The sequence below is a fragment of the Motacilla alba genome, chromosome 2, assembly GCF_015832195.1.
Source record: "Motacilla alba alba isolate MOTALB_02 chromosome 2, Motacilla_alba_V1.0_pri, whole genome shotgun sequence".
Classification (NCBI taxonomy): Eukaryota; Metazoa; Chordata; class Aves; order Passeriformes; family Motacillidae; genus Motacilla; species Motacilla alba.
In genome coordinates this window covers 48,998,103-49,013,715 of record NC_052017.1, presented here as the reverse complement: position 1 = coordinate 49,013,715, position 15,613 = coordinate 48,998,103, and the positions used below count along the sequence as shown (strand labels likewise).

General features: G+C 37.7%; 1 protein-coding gene across 2 annotated transcripts in view; it reads left to right on the top strand.

The window, feature by feature from the left end:
- FBXL2 (F-box and leucine rich repeat protein 2) overlaps window positions 1-15,613 on the top strand; it is a 51,388-nt gene that overhangs the window by 28,925 nt on the left and 6,850 nt on the right. Inside the window, exons 4-13 of one of the 2 annotated variants that reach the window (XM_038124409.1) lie at window positions 332-406; window positions 3,292-3,386; window positions 5,587-5,655; window positions 5,742-5,837; window positions 6,145-6,271; window positions 6,468-6,542; window positions 9,712-9,842; window positions 13,682-13,742; window positions 15,180-15,224; window positions 15,517-15,573. In XM_038124409.1, the coding sequence (XP_037980337.1) occupies window positions 332-406; window positions 3,292-3,386; window positions 5,587-5,655; window positions 5,742-5,837; window positions 6,145-6,271; window positions 6,468-6,542; window positions 9,712-9,842; window positions 13,682-13,742; window positions 15,180-15,224; window positions 15,517-15,573 (831 nt within the window). Of the gene's footprint in view, window positions 1-331; window positions 407-3,291; window positions 3,387-5,586; window positions 5,656-5,722; window positions 5,838-6,144; window positions 6,272-6,467; window positions 6,543-9,711; window positions 9,843-13,681; window positions 13,743-15,179; window positions 15,225-15,516; window positions 15,574-15,613 lie in introns of those variants that run through there. The other variant, XM_038124419.1, reaches the window with a different exon arrangement.

The window sequence follows — 15,613 nt, the reverse complement described above, 5'->3', positions numbered from 1 at the left end:
TTCCATTTAGATGTAGCAAAAGTAACTAATTAGAAAACTTTACAAAAGCATTTTAAGAATGGAAGGTTAAATCTTTCTGTGTACGTGCTTCACATTTAATATCTTGCTTTGCCGTATGTTTTGTAGCCGCAAGTTAACCTTTGAAGTGTAATCCATTTAGGAGATTTGAGATTAATTTCTGCAAATTCTATGTTTTTAACTATGTATGAGTATTAATATCTACTTTTTTTTTTAAATGCTGCCTGAAATTGTCAAGTTTCTAATTGCATTAATGAGAGGAAAATGAAGGGAGCGGGCAGTGGAAGTAATAAATTGTGTTTGTTTTCTGTAGGCATGGAATGTTTTAGCTCTGGATGGAAGCAATTGGCAAAGAATAGACCTCTTTAACTTCCAAACGGATATAGAGGTTAGTGTCTTTTTCATTTTTTATTCCTATGGAGATGTTTAAGAGCATAGCCCATTTTTAGTGCCCTGCATACTGTGCTTGTTTTCACACATTTTAAAGACTAAGTTCATGAAAATATTACTGTGAAGGAGCAAATTAAAAAGAGCTTTGTATTTGCCTTTTTTTTTCTGGATATTTGTTTCAGTTTTGGTTGCCAGCTGTGTATCAGATGATTTTCATATATCATATACATATAAGGCTCTAGAAATTCAAGCCTGCTCATTTCCAGAAAGAAAACAATGCCTCTGGATGGAGTGAGATTCTTGGAATTGCTTTTACAATCTAGAGGATAGTTTTGCTAGTCCCAAATCCTTCTATGAGGGGGCCATCTAGTGCTGGAAGCTCACTGGACACTTGGCCACAGCATTTGGAGATTGAAGCATTAAAATGCTGGACAACTTTTTGTACTGCAGGCTTGCCTGGATTTGATTTGGTGTGTATCTGAATACCATTTTATGACCATTTGTTTCATAAGGTTTAAACCTTGTGTGAATGCAGAAACACGTGAAGTAAAGTCCTTTCCAGTGTATAATGAAAGGTTTAAGGGCAGACTTGTCTTCTGTAAGAAAAAACATGTCTGCATTAATGCTATCATAGATCTGCATAACAAAATAAAATATGACATCTGAAAAAGAAAAAAAAAATTAGTGGGGAACAACAGTTCCTTGATTCAGTCTGAACTGGTTTATTATTTGTTGATACAAATTAAATGTAGACTACAATAATAGATTTGCTTCTCTATTTTGTGTTTTAGCTTCCTAGTTGCATGAATAAAATCCAGATGTGTTTCATTTGCTGTATTTTGCTAACCATGGTACAAACTGTTCCTAAAGCTTTACAGTAACATAGAAGGTAAATTTTTTTCACCTTTTTTAAAACTTTATTGCCAACTCCTGTGCTCTACTTACCTCAAACAAGAGGATCTTGCAGAGGTAGGAGTAAGATTTTTGGCATCTGCTTCAATCCAAATGTGTCAAAGAAGACTTGGAGCTTTAATGTCATGTTTTCAGTTGCCTTTAATCTTGTGTTCCTCATTTGCTGAGAAATAAAGTAAACCCCCACAGGTCTGTAGTTCTTCTTATCAATAGGCTTTTTCTGTGTTTGCAGTCATTTTGGTATTTAGAAACACAGAATTGTATATTCAAGTTTTCAGCATATTTGTAATATATTTTACCTAGTAGTGTTGCCCTCTGAGATGTTGAGATATTTGTAACATGGGATTCAGGAGAAGGAGTGAAACTTAAGTTATGATCTTCTATTACTATAAGAGCTATTGTGGTTTGGAGCAATTCAGTTATTTCAGTATATTATATTTAAGTACATTTGTAATACATACCTCTTAAATTTACTCATAAAAGTGTGTTCAGCAAGAAATTATTTCACAAATCAGTTCTTCAACAAAACAGTTTCACATTTGGTGTCTAAGAACTCTTTTTAGTTGTTTTAGTATCATATTTTTTTGTCTGTGAATTTAGGACAGGTAAAACCTCCCAGGTATATTTGTCATCTTTGTGCTCAGTTGGACATTGTGCTGTTTGGTGATTTTTCAGTCAGTACTTGATCTGAGAATATCAAATTATGAAAAATTATGTTTTGTGAAATTTTCTTTATTTAAGACTTCACATGGTAGAGAATAAAGTGGGGAGGGACCCTATTAAAAGTGTTTGTTTTATATAAAAAAATGTGTGATCTTGAATTTAAATGCACTTTAGGATTTCTTGGCATGTGGAACCAATTGTAAGCTGGTGAATGTTGAAACACTAGTTTTTTTGAGTGACAAATTATTCAAATAGCTAAATGCATTTGAATGCACAAAAGTTGTCTTCTTTAGTATGCTGGTTTTTGGGAGGTTTTACGTGATTAAAGAAATAAATGAGTTTGGGAGAACTTATCTTATTATTTGTTTGTATTTTCTTTGAAAAATTCTTTGGCTTTTTGAATTTGGCTTTTTTATGCAATGTAAATTGAACTTGCATTATATATTATTCATTGATGAATTTATCCTTACTGTAAAGGTATTTGGCCTTTGTTGAGAAATAATACTTTTTAATTGAAAATCTTAAAAAAATTAAACTAGATTTTCAGTTTCTTTGTTTTGGTGTAAATTCTTTGGAGTGATAAGATAAGCAATATTGCTTATGGACCAAGAAACAAGCTCTGATAAGAAAATATTTTCCCATAGTGATGGCCAGGACGTTAGTATTAAAGAAGGACAATAAAATGTAACAACATGACAACAAAAAGTCCACTGAATTCTATACATATTTCTTCTTTCAAAAAATAAAGGGAGAGGAAAAAATGCGCAGTGCTGTTAGGTATTAGTCCTGTTGTTGCTGCTTCCTCCAAGGTGTTTGGCACCTTTCAGTTGCAAAAATCCCTATGGCAGGAGCTGTAAAACAAGGGCTTACTGGAGGCTGTTGTGATGTACTGGCCTAAGCAAGCGGGCAATTTCAACTTAGGTGCTGTAAGAGTGACTGGGACCCTTGAGGAGTGGCCAAGCCATAATTCCATTTCTGGGGCAGTTCCCTACCCATCTGACAAAACTTGAAGATCATAGTAGTCTTAATGGGTAGGGTCTGCTGTGACAAAAAGTTGAGCTGTGTGTAATGGAAAAAAAAGAAGGAAGAGAAAATTAAAGATTGAATTGAATAGTACCTGAGTGTGCGTGGAGATTCTCAACAGGTAACTGTTCTTTCTTAAAGCAAAAAAAAAGAAATTCAAAGAGTTGTAGTTCTTAGTATAGTGGGGTGTAGTTGGGGCTAGGCTTAACCCCTGGGATTTTTAATTTGGTTAGAATATTGTGTCAGAATAAAACTCAGCTAAATCTTACTTTTATTTGGTTTAAGGGTCGTGTTGTGGAAAATATATCAAAAAGGTGTGGTGGGTTCCTGAGACAGCTTAGTCTGAGAGGATGTCTTGGTGTTGGAGACTCCTCTTTAAAGTAAGTAAAATCCTTCATGGAGACATCACTTGTTTCCTAATGTGTGCACCAACTGCAATTAAATTACTGTTATGTCTTTGTATTTCTGAGTCCTGACTGATGACCAAAATGGGATACTTAGGTAAGTACAAAATACTTGACTAAATGAGATATAAGTTTGATATCAAAATATAGCTTCTGTTATTTTCTAGAAATGAACTAAGAAATGAAAGCTGTGCTTTTCAGAAACGTGGCTTTTTCTTTCATTAGGATTATGTTGATATTGCTCCATTTTCAAGTGGTTAAAATGTTTTCAGGCTATACTGTGGCTTCCTTCAATAGGCAGAGTATCAAGATTAGTGGCCATTTTATGATTTATCATCTAGTCTGGACAAGAGGTGACCCTAGCAATAGGAGGAAGGAAAAAGACTGGTACCCACATCGAGTGCCTACAAAATCAGGAAAGATCTGGAATTCTTTTCTTGGTCAAAATAAGAACAGGCAGTTGACAAGAACATCTTAGGAGGCTCTAGAGAGGACAGTGACTCTTCTTTTAGACAGGATATGAACTGAACTGTGCATTCTTTTGTTCCCAGAAGAGTGTTTGGATCCAAATAAGCTTTTTCCAATGCAAACTGTTTAGCCAGCTTCCTCTGGATATTTCTGTGAGTATTTAAACCCTAAGATCCTACCTCCAGCTGAAGGTGGAGCACCACAAGTGCTTTAGGGCTCAAAGAATATTTGGAGGAAGTCTTGGGCTCTGGCTTTTTGCAGTAATGCTTTCTTCCTCTCTCCCATGAGTCTGGGCTGGATGGTGTTCACTCTCAAGTACTGTGGCCATTCTGAGGTGGAAAATATAAGCACAAAGATTTTGTTATCAGTGGGCATTAAGCTAGTGTCGTGTGACCTTTAGTTATTTCTGAAATTTATAAGTAAGTCAATACTTTAACTTTTGTCTCTAGAGTAAATCCGTGCAGCATTAATTTTCAGATACTTGTTCTGAAAGTGATTTTTCCTGTAAGGCTATTTGTGTTGAGTTGTTTCCAGATGTATTCATTTTGTGGGCAATACTAATTTCTCTATTTATCCTCCTTCTACATCAGCTTTTGAGTAAAGTAGCCAATTACTGATGTAGGTATTGGCCATGTAAGTGCTGAATGCTTGTGGCAGGTCAATCAGGACATGCCCCATGCTTGAATCTCAGAGGCAGTTTGCTGTTCCTCCAAAGTGTAACATCTTTCCAAGTGATTTGAAGAGTGTTTTGATTGTAAATCTCCCTCTAGTGTATGAATTTTGGAATAGCTGTTTTGAGTATTCAAGTGGAAACTCTCATCAGTATAACTGCTTGCTGGGTTTTTGTTTTTTTTTTCCATTGTTTGCAATCCATGTTGTAGAGCCAGAAGTTGTTACCAGCTGAGCGTGTAGTCAGATCTGTTAACCAGGGCAGGCCTCCAGACAAAACTGTTTTTGTGTGTTTCCTTCCCTCCTGCCAGTAAAATCCATGCAGCTGAAGGAAACATGGGCATAACAACAATGTTCTGAAATGTAATGTAGCTGTAAATATTACTTTGCGCAGATGAAAAGAAAATGTATGTATTTCTTCAGGATAATTAGTATAATTATATATGCAGCAGTATAATAGTTCCAATCATCCCTTAAGTTCATACCCAGTAGTGCACACTGATGCTTTTTAATTTTTAAAATAATAAAGAAGCAATTTGCAGCCTACAGGACATTCCAGTGGTAGTTCCATAGACTTAGGTCACCCTTTGCTATTGTACCAGGTGTGTCCCTTTCCATTTGCTGGGGGACCAAGTTCCTTATTAAGACTTGCAAAGGCTTCAGTAATGAGATGTGCAAAAACTCTTCCCAGAAGCCTAATGTTTAACTGATGTGACACTTAAAACTTTCTTTTTATGCCCTTTGAGTATTTGTTAGGGTATTTGAAGCAAGTTCTGGCTTATATATGACAGAAATAAGCACCTTGCCCAAGCAGTGTTTGAGAAAGAAACAGCACTTTCCTTAGATGAGAAACTTGCAATAGGAAAAGGAAGAAGCAACCACTGAGACAAATGTGTTTGAAGCATACTTTGCAATTACTCTGTGGCTTGAAGATCAGGCTTTTTTGACCGAGGTGGAAGGAGGTACAGGACAGAGCGCGCTCTACTGACTGCCTGGCACTCAGGACATTTTATTAATTCAGCTTTTTGTTGTGTTTTAGGACCTTTGCACAGAACTGCAGAAACATCGAACACTTAAATCTGAATGGGTGCACAAAAATCACTGACAGGTAAGTCAAAGGGGTTTTTTGATTGATGGGAAAATTTGGGAAAAGAAGTAGCTGAAGGTATTTTTAGTGTGTCTGCTGTTTTGCAGCACGTGTTACAGTCTTAGCAGATTCTGTTCCAAGCTGAAACATCTGGATCTGACATCCTGCGTAGCCATCACAAACAGTTCTTTAAAAGGCTTAAGGTAAGAAGATTCAGTGTTCTGTGTTAAAGAAAAGTGTTTGAAGAGCTGTTCAGCATTTAATAAAGTTAAAAAAATGGTGCTGAACCTTTATACTGTGAAATCAGCATGGGCTGTATTCTATATCTAAGACTTCTGGGGTGTAGACTGTGGTGCTTGTGTGTGGTCTTTTCTCATGACTTTTCTGTGGAGGCCTGGCACAGTCCACTGGCTATCATTAATTTCTAACAGTGTGTTTAATTTGGGTTTCCCACTGTTATGACTATTTGAAGACTGGATTTAACTTTATGTATTTTTTTAATTCTCCCAGTGAGGGTTGCAGAAATCTGGAACATTTGAATCTTTCCTGGTGTGATCAGATTACGAAGGATGGTATTGAAGCACTGGTGAAAGGGTGTAGTGGACTAAAAGCTCTATTTCTTAGAGGTTGCACACAGGTACATAATTGCTTGGGTGATCCTTTAGGAATAAAATTTTATTTTGGGTTTTTGAAATCTCCATGAATTAAAAAATGTCGTTTTTGTTATAGTATTTTGTTCAATATTGCAAGATGTGTACATTTTTTGGGCTGCTTTGCTGTGCTTTTAATTTCTTGTTTCTTTTTCCTATGTCCAATTTAATTACTAAATACAGTTAGAAGATGAAGCATTGAAACACATTCAAAATCACTGTCATGAGCTTGTAATCCTGAATTTGCAATCGTGTACAGTAAGTATTTGAAGCTTCCAAAGATACATTCTCTAAAAATCAGAAATAATTTTGAATGGTAATTAATTGGTCTGCTATACACTTAAGTAAGATAGTACCTTTCTGGAGTTTACAGGATTTTGTGTGAAATAGTGGCTTTAAATGAGCTGGCTGTTTCTACAGCTGAGTTTTAACTTGAAGTGTTGGGTTTTTTTTTTTCCCCCTTCATTGCATCTTTTAAATGTGGTAAACTCTGGAGTAAGAATTAACTGTATTCATTCAAATTTCATGAAATGTGTAGCATTTTGGTCTATTCATCCTTCTAAGGTTTCTAATTGAGCAGAAGTCATGTTCTGGGCTACATAATAGAGAGTGAAATGTAATGGCATCATAACTGAAGATGATTCAGAGCCATCTAAGTGGCAGAAGGGCATGCCTTTCCAATATTAATGGAGAACACATTCATTAGTCATGAAATGACTGGGAATCATTCATGTACTTGTAATTCTACTTAGAGAACACAAATTTTCTTTGCTCTGGTTTATATTGGCTTCTTCATTGTTTCTGATGTGACTTTTCAGGAATGGGAACGGCCTTCTTTTAGATTTTCAATATATGTAGTCATTCTTTCCCTGCAAATAAGCCTTAAAATATATTGAAATCAATTAGAATTTCAGTGTTTCAGTCATGCAGAGTTGAATAATGAAATTATATTTTTGTTTGGTTGGTTTTGAAAAGTTTTCTAGTTTTATTGCTAGAAGGTATCATAAAAACCTGCAAAGCTTTCAAATCTGTTTTACAGATTGTTCTAGAATGAATGTGGCATGCGAATGTTTTTTGTTAATATTGAACCTAATGCATTTCTTTGAAGTGTTAAGTATTTTTGAGTGTTAGGGTTATTTAAAGTTATATTAAAATTTCAGAAAATAAGAACAATAAGAATACAAAGCTTGAGCTTCCATGATACTGATGTTTAGTGGAAGAATTTTTCAGGCTCAGTGTAGGTGCCCACTGAAGCTGGGCACTTAAAGAGAATGGCAGTGAAATTCCTTCTTTTGGTCAGAACCACACTTAAATAAAGCCAGTACATAATTTCCTCCCCTTTTGCTCTTCCTTTTGCTGCCCTTCTCTCAAGTTCTTTTTCTGTTGTGTTTTGCCTGAGACTAATGAGATATATCAAGGCCAGCCTTTTCTGACTTTTTATGGAAGGATTTCAAGCAGGTGGATGATAATCAGTTCTTATCTCTCCCACTTAACAGTGGCATTGGCACAGAAGTGCACCAGAGCTTTCCTTTGGTTAGGATGTCTGTTGTAATTTAGTACAAACAAAAAATCCTCTCGAGGGAAAGTATTTTTCTCTTTGAGTTTTCTGAGTTGCTAGTCTGTGTGTCCTACCTAATTACATGTGCTTTAAAGCTGTATTTCACTGGAGATGTGTCCTGCTTGCTATGGCTTGGAAGCATGCTTCCAGAAGCATCCAGGCTCCATTTGATCAAAGGGGTTTTTACACAGCAGGTGTCCTTGTGCTTTATATGACCCCCCACTGTGATTCTAGTGACTCTGTTTTATGGGCCCTGTAAAATGCCAGGCCAGCTCCAGCAGCTGTGGAATGAACTTGTATTAGCTTTGGAAACTGCACATCTGAAAGGTACCATCTCAGAGAAAGATTTTAGAAACTTGCAGGGACTTGCAGGCATTTTTCAAACACTTTTCTTTCCTGACAGTGATATGGGCATTGAAATCACAAGCAATTTCAGAGTGGAAAATTTTCATATATGACTTGAGGGCTTGTTACAGCGCATAAAATTACATAGTCCTTGCCTTCAAAGCCATCCCTTTTTCCAGTAACAGCATCATGTGTATTTCTCAAAGCAAAAAGAACAGTTCCAGAAAATGACATGGTTTTGGAGAGTCAAATCCAGAAGTACCTGACTGATTTGGACAGAACTCCAAAACTTATCTTCTTACCTGTAGATTATACAAATCCTTCTGGATCCCCAAAAAGAAAACAAGACTTGTAATTTTATGCTAATAATAATGTGACTGAATTAGCTGCAAAGTCTAAACTTCTGATATTAAAAAGTGCTGGATTGGGGAGGGAGAAGCATAGAGTAATCTCCCTTTGTGCCGAGCTACTGCTATTTCTCATCCTGTTTTCATCCAGGAATGGTTATTTTTGTGGTAATAGCATCAGAAATATGCTACAGTTGTGTGAGCATACTCAAATGAGGGGCTTATACAAGGCTTTCTGTTAAAAATTCAGTGGAGGTCTTTGCCATTTTTGCAAGAGTATCATTAAGCCAGGAAATAAAACAACCTGTTCCACACAGCAGAGAAATTAAATTCATAGTGTTAGGAGGAGGAGGACAGAGAGCTTTCCTCAGAATAGAAGACTTGTAAACAAAATCTTATTTACACACACAGAGTAATCCAGTGCTGTTGCTATTTTGTGTGCAGCTGCAATGGGGCTATCTTATAGTTCCTGTTTCAGAGGGAAAACTTATTTATTCATATTCTAAATTTGGAGTTACTCCTTGCAGAATATCTACTACAAAATATTTTTGAGAAGTTAAAAGTCGTCTTTTGAGTTAAATTTTTCATCTAAAGAGCTGTGTATAGGGTAGGCAAATCTGGCTTTTACACTTACCTTCTGTAAAAAATGGATTATGTGTAATTGTTTCTCTGTAACTCTTTCTTCAAAAATTATCAGAAGGTGAAGGGTTTTGCCCTTGGGTTCTACCAGGGCAAATTAGGTAGTTAGCTCTCCTGCTGTGAGGCTTTGAAATCTCTTTTGCATTGTTCCCAAACTTACACAGTCACTGGAACAGAAGACCTGGATCCCACCAATATATTAGAAGTGAGCACAATTTTTAAAAAAGTGAAAAATTATAAAATAAAAAGCAAAGTGAAAGAGGAAGACAACCACAAATAACTCACTTTGTGATTCAGACTGCCTTAGAGTAGAACTTAAGGTCTATGGAAAAATACGTAGTTAAGTAGGAATTGTAAATATTGATTATCTTCAGTGTTATCTTTGTATGTGGTTTCCTGGCTGTATTTTTTGGTTGAAAATCTGGGTTGCCTTGGTTATATACAGTGTGACAGTAGCAGTTCGTTGGCAGTGTCCTGAGTTTTGTTCTTGGCTGATTACTTGATAAGGAAGTAACTTCAAGCTTCTTCTGTGTTGCAGCAAATTTCAGATGAAGGCATTGTGAAAATCTGTAGAGGATGCCATAGACTGCAGTCACTCTGTGTTTCAGGCTGTAGCAACCTGACAGATGCTTCTCTCACAGCACTGGGTCTGAACTGTCCAAGGCTGAAGTGAGTATGTGTTGAGTGTGTTGTATGTCATGTTCTTACTGGCCTGATCTAAGAAATTCACTTCGGAAGATGAGCTGCATTTGCAACCAAAACATTAGGTACATAAACTTGAGGGCTGGTCCTCTGTAGCTTCATATTAATGTAGTTCCCTGTATATCAGAAAAACAAGACTTAATATATAGCAAATAAGATGTGCTGAACCCAGCAGTTCAATTCTGTGCTTCTAGCTAAATATTTTAGGTACTAACTACAAGCAAGAAAAAAAGAAGATATAAAGCCCATTACTTTTTTAAAAGCTAAGAAGATTTGTGGTTGTGTTGTGTCTTTTGATGTTTGTACTGTGATGTGGTTTTCTGCAGTCATTTTTCTTAAAAAATAGCTAAATTATATCTGACTATTATATTTAAAGATTTTATTATAATAAGTGCTTTTAATATGCTCTGCAGTACAGCCTGGTGTTCTTAAACTCTGAAATAAAGTGTGCTCATGTCTTTGCAAGCATGGACTGATATTTATGAGATGTTTTGAACAATAGGGACTTATCACTTAAAAATAATATAAGCTTCCACATTGGTGTAATTTGTTATGGTGTGCTTTAAAACCAAAGCTCAGTTATGTGGCAGCTCCCTGGTTATGGAGACATATTGTAGAGACAGATAATACTTCTAATTTTAATGTAGATTAAATAAAAAGATTTTTGGATGACAAATGGCCATTTATGACAGGAACGTGCAGGAGTCAGAACTTGTTATCCTTAAATCACAGACAGTGGAGGAATGAGTAGTCTGTAAAAATTAGGGGATGCTGCATTCAAATTCCAGTGTACCATATGCTGACACACAGTGTTCCTTTAGCTGAATGGGTGAAAAAGAGCTTTTGTTACTGTAAAAAACCTGTCCTTAAGACAATTCCAGGCTGACAGTCCCCTTTGTGTCCCTGTTCATATTTATTAGGAGCTTAGGAGCCTTTTGGCAAACTTACTGGAGTTCCCTAGAAAGCTGTGCTGTTACTGCTGGTCTTTTGCCACCATTTCTCTTGTTTTCTCAATTAGCATCTCAGATGGGCAATAAAAGGAGGTCTAAACTGCTGCTAGTTGTGCAGTTCTTTCCAAGGGCAGTACAAGTGCAGCAGGAATTGTTTCAGCTTCAGTAAGAAAACTGTCAGCCACGAGGGGGAAGGCGTCCGCTGCTCTGCTCCTGTAAGGAGGAGCAACACAGGGAAAGAAGATGACCCTTTGCAGTGATTGCTGCTGAGGATTACTGCGCATTGGAAGGACAGAGGATGCAGCTGGTTACAGCTAGACTTTTGGGACCGTGGATGGAAAGTGCTTGATAAAACTTGTGTTGGAAATCAAAGGGAAGTGTAATTCCACCCTTATTCTGTACCTTCTGAATATTTCAGTGTTGAGTGTGAAAGAAAACTCTGCTGAACTTGCTGACCCTGTCAGGAAATTTTTGAGTATTTTCTGTGCTGTGCTACTCTCACTTCACTTCAGGATCTTGAATGTCCTCCTATGCTGCTTTCCCTGATACTGCTGCATTTCCCTGATTCAGTTGTTACCAGTCACAAATATCTCCTTGGACAGAAACTTAGGCCAAGCTTTCAGCAGACCCTTCAGCTGTATTTCTTATCTCACATCAACATACAGATGTCTTGTCATCCCTCTTTACATTTGCTCTTTCAGGGGCTTGGTACCATCTCTTTTTTTTTTCTTTATTAGCACTCTTTAATCCTATAATACTTGCAGGTATTTTGTCAAGAAAAGCACCTGTGAACCATGAATGCCTTTGTCTGGGTGGGACTGTGAAAGTTAGGATCATATTCCTTTCAGCCCCACCAGCTGCTAATTCCACAGGAGTAGGGAGGTGCTGAGTGCAGAGACATTCCAGGTGTGCCCAAAAAGCAGCTGTAGGCAATGAATGCAACTCTGAGTCTGACTCAGAGAACATTTCTTCATAAGAGTGGAGAATCCCCTTTGAATCATTTTCCCTCATCAGCTCCTATGTTAGGTAGATTTTCACAAGTCACTGGGTGGGAAATTCATGTCAGCTGTAACAGGAAAAAAGAAGAGCCCTCTGTATTTAAGCACAATCACTAAAACAAAGGCAAAAATTAGAACTTTGCTCATTATTTCCATGCTACCCAATGCCATCCCACCCGTTTTTTTCATTCTAAGGCCTGATTAATGCAGCATGTGTGATTGCAGCTCACTCCCCATTCTCCTGCCCTGTCTGCACACTCAATTTCAGGACAGCTAGAGCTGCTTATCTTCTGGTTTCTTATTCCTCTGTTTCTATAGTTGTCTTTTCAACTGGGTGTGCAGGAAGTAGCATACTCACTATTTTGGGTATCATTGCAGATGTCATTGCCTCTCCACCCCCTTTTAAAGTCAGCCATGTAATGCAATGGGGTTTGTAGCAAGTAATCGATGAAATGAGTTAGAAGGGTGACAAATGTGACCTGAATTGTAGAAGTTTTTTTGTGGTGGTGTTGTTTTTCCCCTTCCTATTTGGTATCATAGGCAATTTTCAGAGTAACTGAGAGTATTTTATGATAGGCTGCTAACTGCCCTTGAGGGAAGGGCACAGAATTCCCGAATATAAGTCTGTAAACTAAGTCCCAGAGGTATTAGAACCATCCATTTGGGAAGAGATGCCTGTCTTGTACTTAGCTTGAGTTTCCCCCGTACTTCTGAACCTTGATAGAAGAGTGGAACTCTGAAAGTGGCTTTTCAAGCCTGTGGGGCTGCTCAGCTCTAAACTTGGCTGCCCTCTTGCTTTTGGCTTGGAAGAGGCTGATCCAGCAAAGTCATAGTCAGAGCCCCACATCCTGTACTTCTGTGGGGTTGTAACTCATTCATGCGCACAGTGTGGCTTTTCCCTTTGCACTTTTTCTCTAAAGAGAGAGTGTTCTAATGGCCTCCCAAACCAGTGGAAGGATGTGGAGGCTTCTCAGTATTGCCACAAAAAGTTCTTTTGTCCCTCTTTCCCTGCTTCCTCCCTGCCAGCCCCGGTATAGCAGCAGTGGGTTGCTGTGCTGAGTTGCGCTTACTTTGTGCTGCTCATCCCATGGCACTGTGGTTTCGCCTTATTCATCTTGATACTCGCTCCACCTGCAAAGGAAGGTCTTCCTTAAAAAAAGGACAAAGAAAACAAAGACAACAAACGGGATGGAGGCCTGTTGTGCATTCTGGTTGTGCTGTTTGGGGCTGTTGACCTCCTGGGTTGGTTTTTTTTTGTCAGTACTGCTTCCCAGTGCCTGTTGGAAGAGTGTTAGAATTATCTTTCCAAAACACTGTCGTTTTCCTTAAGGTTGTGTTGATATAGTTTGTTGTTCTTACTCCAAGCTTGGAGATTTTTAGCTCCATGCTTTCTGGTAATTTGCTTCACTGTGCTTCATGCAGTGGCTCTGAGGGGCTCTCAGTTTTGTGGTTTCCCAGCAGCCTGTGCTTAGATAACAGGGTTTAGATGTAGGCTTCACCTGCATTTTCCTTAACTCAGGGTTTATTTTCCCATATCTTTCCTAAGATAACACATGAGAAAACTTGGTCACTCGGCATTTAGTGAAGCAAGAGGTTAAAATAACCTTAATTGTGTATATATTTTTTCCATGTTCTGTGACTGTCAGAATATTCTGATAAACTGGATTAGAAGTCTGCTTTTTAATTGCAAGTCACAGTAAAAATAGGGGAGAGAGAGTGTGTGTGTGTGTGTATTTGTGTATATATACACATACTTTTACTGTTGAGAACTTTTAAGTTGCAGAAGACAGATTTGTATCTCAAATGCATTTGCTTTTCTCTATGTTAATGTTTTCTTTAACATTTAAAACTTTTCCAGGATTTTGGAAGCTGCAAGATGTTCACATCTCACAGATGCTGGGTTTACCCTTCTGGCACGGGTAAGGGTCATTTCAGAAGGTTACAGCTCGCCCTCTTTCAGTGCTGCTGAGCAGCTGTGAATTGATGTAGTCCTGCTGGGAAGCAATATGAGAAGAGGAAAATTAAAGTAGAAAGAAGCCAGTGGAGGAGGGGACTAAAAATTTATTTCATTTCTGGATTATACTTAGATCTGCAACTTGATCTAATTTGCCATCTATCATTGCATTTTTCACTTTTTTCCTCTCATTTTTCATTTGTTTCAGTTGTGTTTATTACACTTAACAAAATTCTAAACTCATGTTATGTATTCTAGCTAAATTTCCCCTATATTGATGGCACACACCCTTGTGATATTCACATCAAAAAAATCAGCATATAATTGATTGTTCTGAAGATAACTTTAAATTACAGATCACTTCCATTATACATTATAAACTATAAGCACTTGTGCCCTGGTTCACACTGTAAATATGTACAGCATCTTGGTGGTGTCAAATGCTTCATGTTAGACTTGGGTGTTTGCTGGTTAGGAAATCTGAACATGAAAATTACACTCTGTAAATGGGATTTATGCTGCTGATATTTAATGTGAATGAAAAGGGTGGGGTTTTTTTGGTAGCCACAGTGGTTAAACAGAGTGGTTTTCTGATTGTCCAGCACTACATCCTCAGGCTCTTGGTAGTCACCTCAAGCCTGCTCTTAAACCTTTTTTTGTCTGGAAAAAGCAGATTGGGAATTGAGCCGAGCTTTGGCACTGTGTGATCTGCTGTAAGGTCACAAGGTTACATCCTCTTCTTGAAATAGTCATGATCAGATATTGAAAGCAGTTCTGAATGCTTGCTGGGGGTCTCTCAGAATGTTGCTCTGAGAAAATTGTGCAGGTGTGATGTGCAGCTTCCTTCTGCCCTTAAAGTAGACCCCATTTTAATATTTTCAGCATTTATTGGCAAAGAAATTAGGTTTTAAGGCTTCTTTCTAATGTATGACAACATAGAGAAATGTGCCATGGGCTTAAGTGTATTCCAGCTGAGTTAGGTGCAGCTGATAAACGCAGAAGTTGGATTCGTGTGTGTGCAGATGAGCTGGCTTTAGTGCACAGGCTGTAAATCCCATGGGTTTGGAGTGAGGGGGGAAAGGAAGCAGGGCTGCTGAGCACTGGTATGTCCTGTTCAAACCTTACAGGATAAGGAGGAGACATTTCACTTCATAGGAGAAGGGCTGAAATTTAGATGTTTCAGAGGGAGGTGGGGTATTGCTTGTTAATTCATCTGTTTATTTCTTTTAACAGGTTTTTTTTTTGTCATTTGATGGTGATCAAATATTTTAAGGGATTTAGATCACAGTTTCCTCTTGCAAGCTGTGCTGTCCCATATTATAAGCTCTGTGCATTGTTTTATGTCTATATGTTGTTTTATTTCATTTTTTTTGTTTATCTGTTAATTTTTTGTTTATTGTAGAATTGCCATGAGCTGGAGAAGATGGACTTGGAAGAGTGTGTTTTGGTGAGATTTAATATGAAAAGGAATATTGAATGTCCAGTGTAAGAATGCAATACATCAACACCTTTGTCTAGATGTACTTTGCTTTTTATAAATAGTGTTGTGTTTATGGTGGGAAGTAAAAATAATTATTGGGAAATTCTATACAGGGAAATACTTGGAGAGTAACAGGTGATGAGTTGTTTTCCAGAAATAGCAGAACCCTCATCTGGTAGAGAAAGAGGTACCTTATTGAAGGGTTGCCTCTCCTGCTGTCTGTTGCTTATGGCTGATGTTTGGTTTCTTTTATTCCCAGATAACTGACAGCACATTGATACAACTTTCCATACACTGTCCTAAGCTTCAAGCATTGGTGAGTGTAACTCCTGGTCTGTGGTGCTCCCCCTGGCATG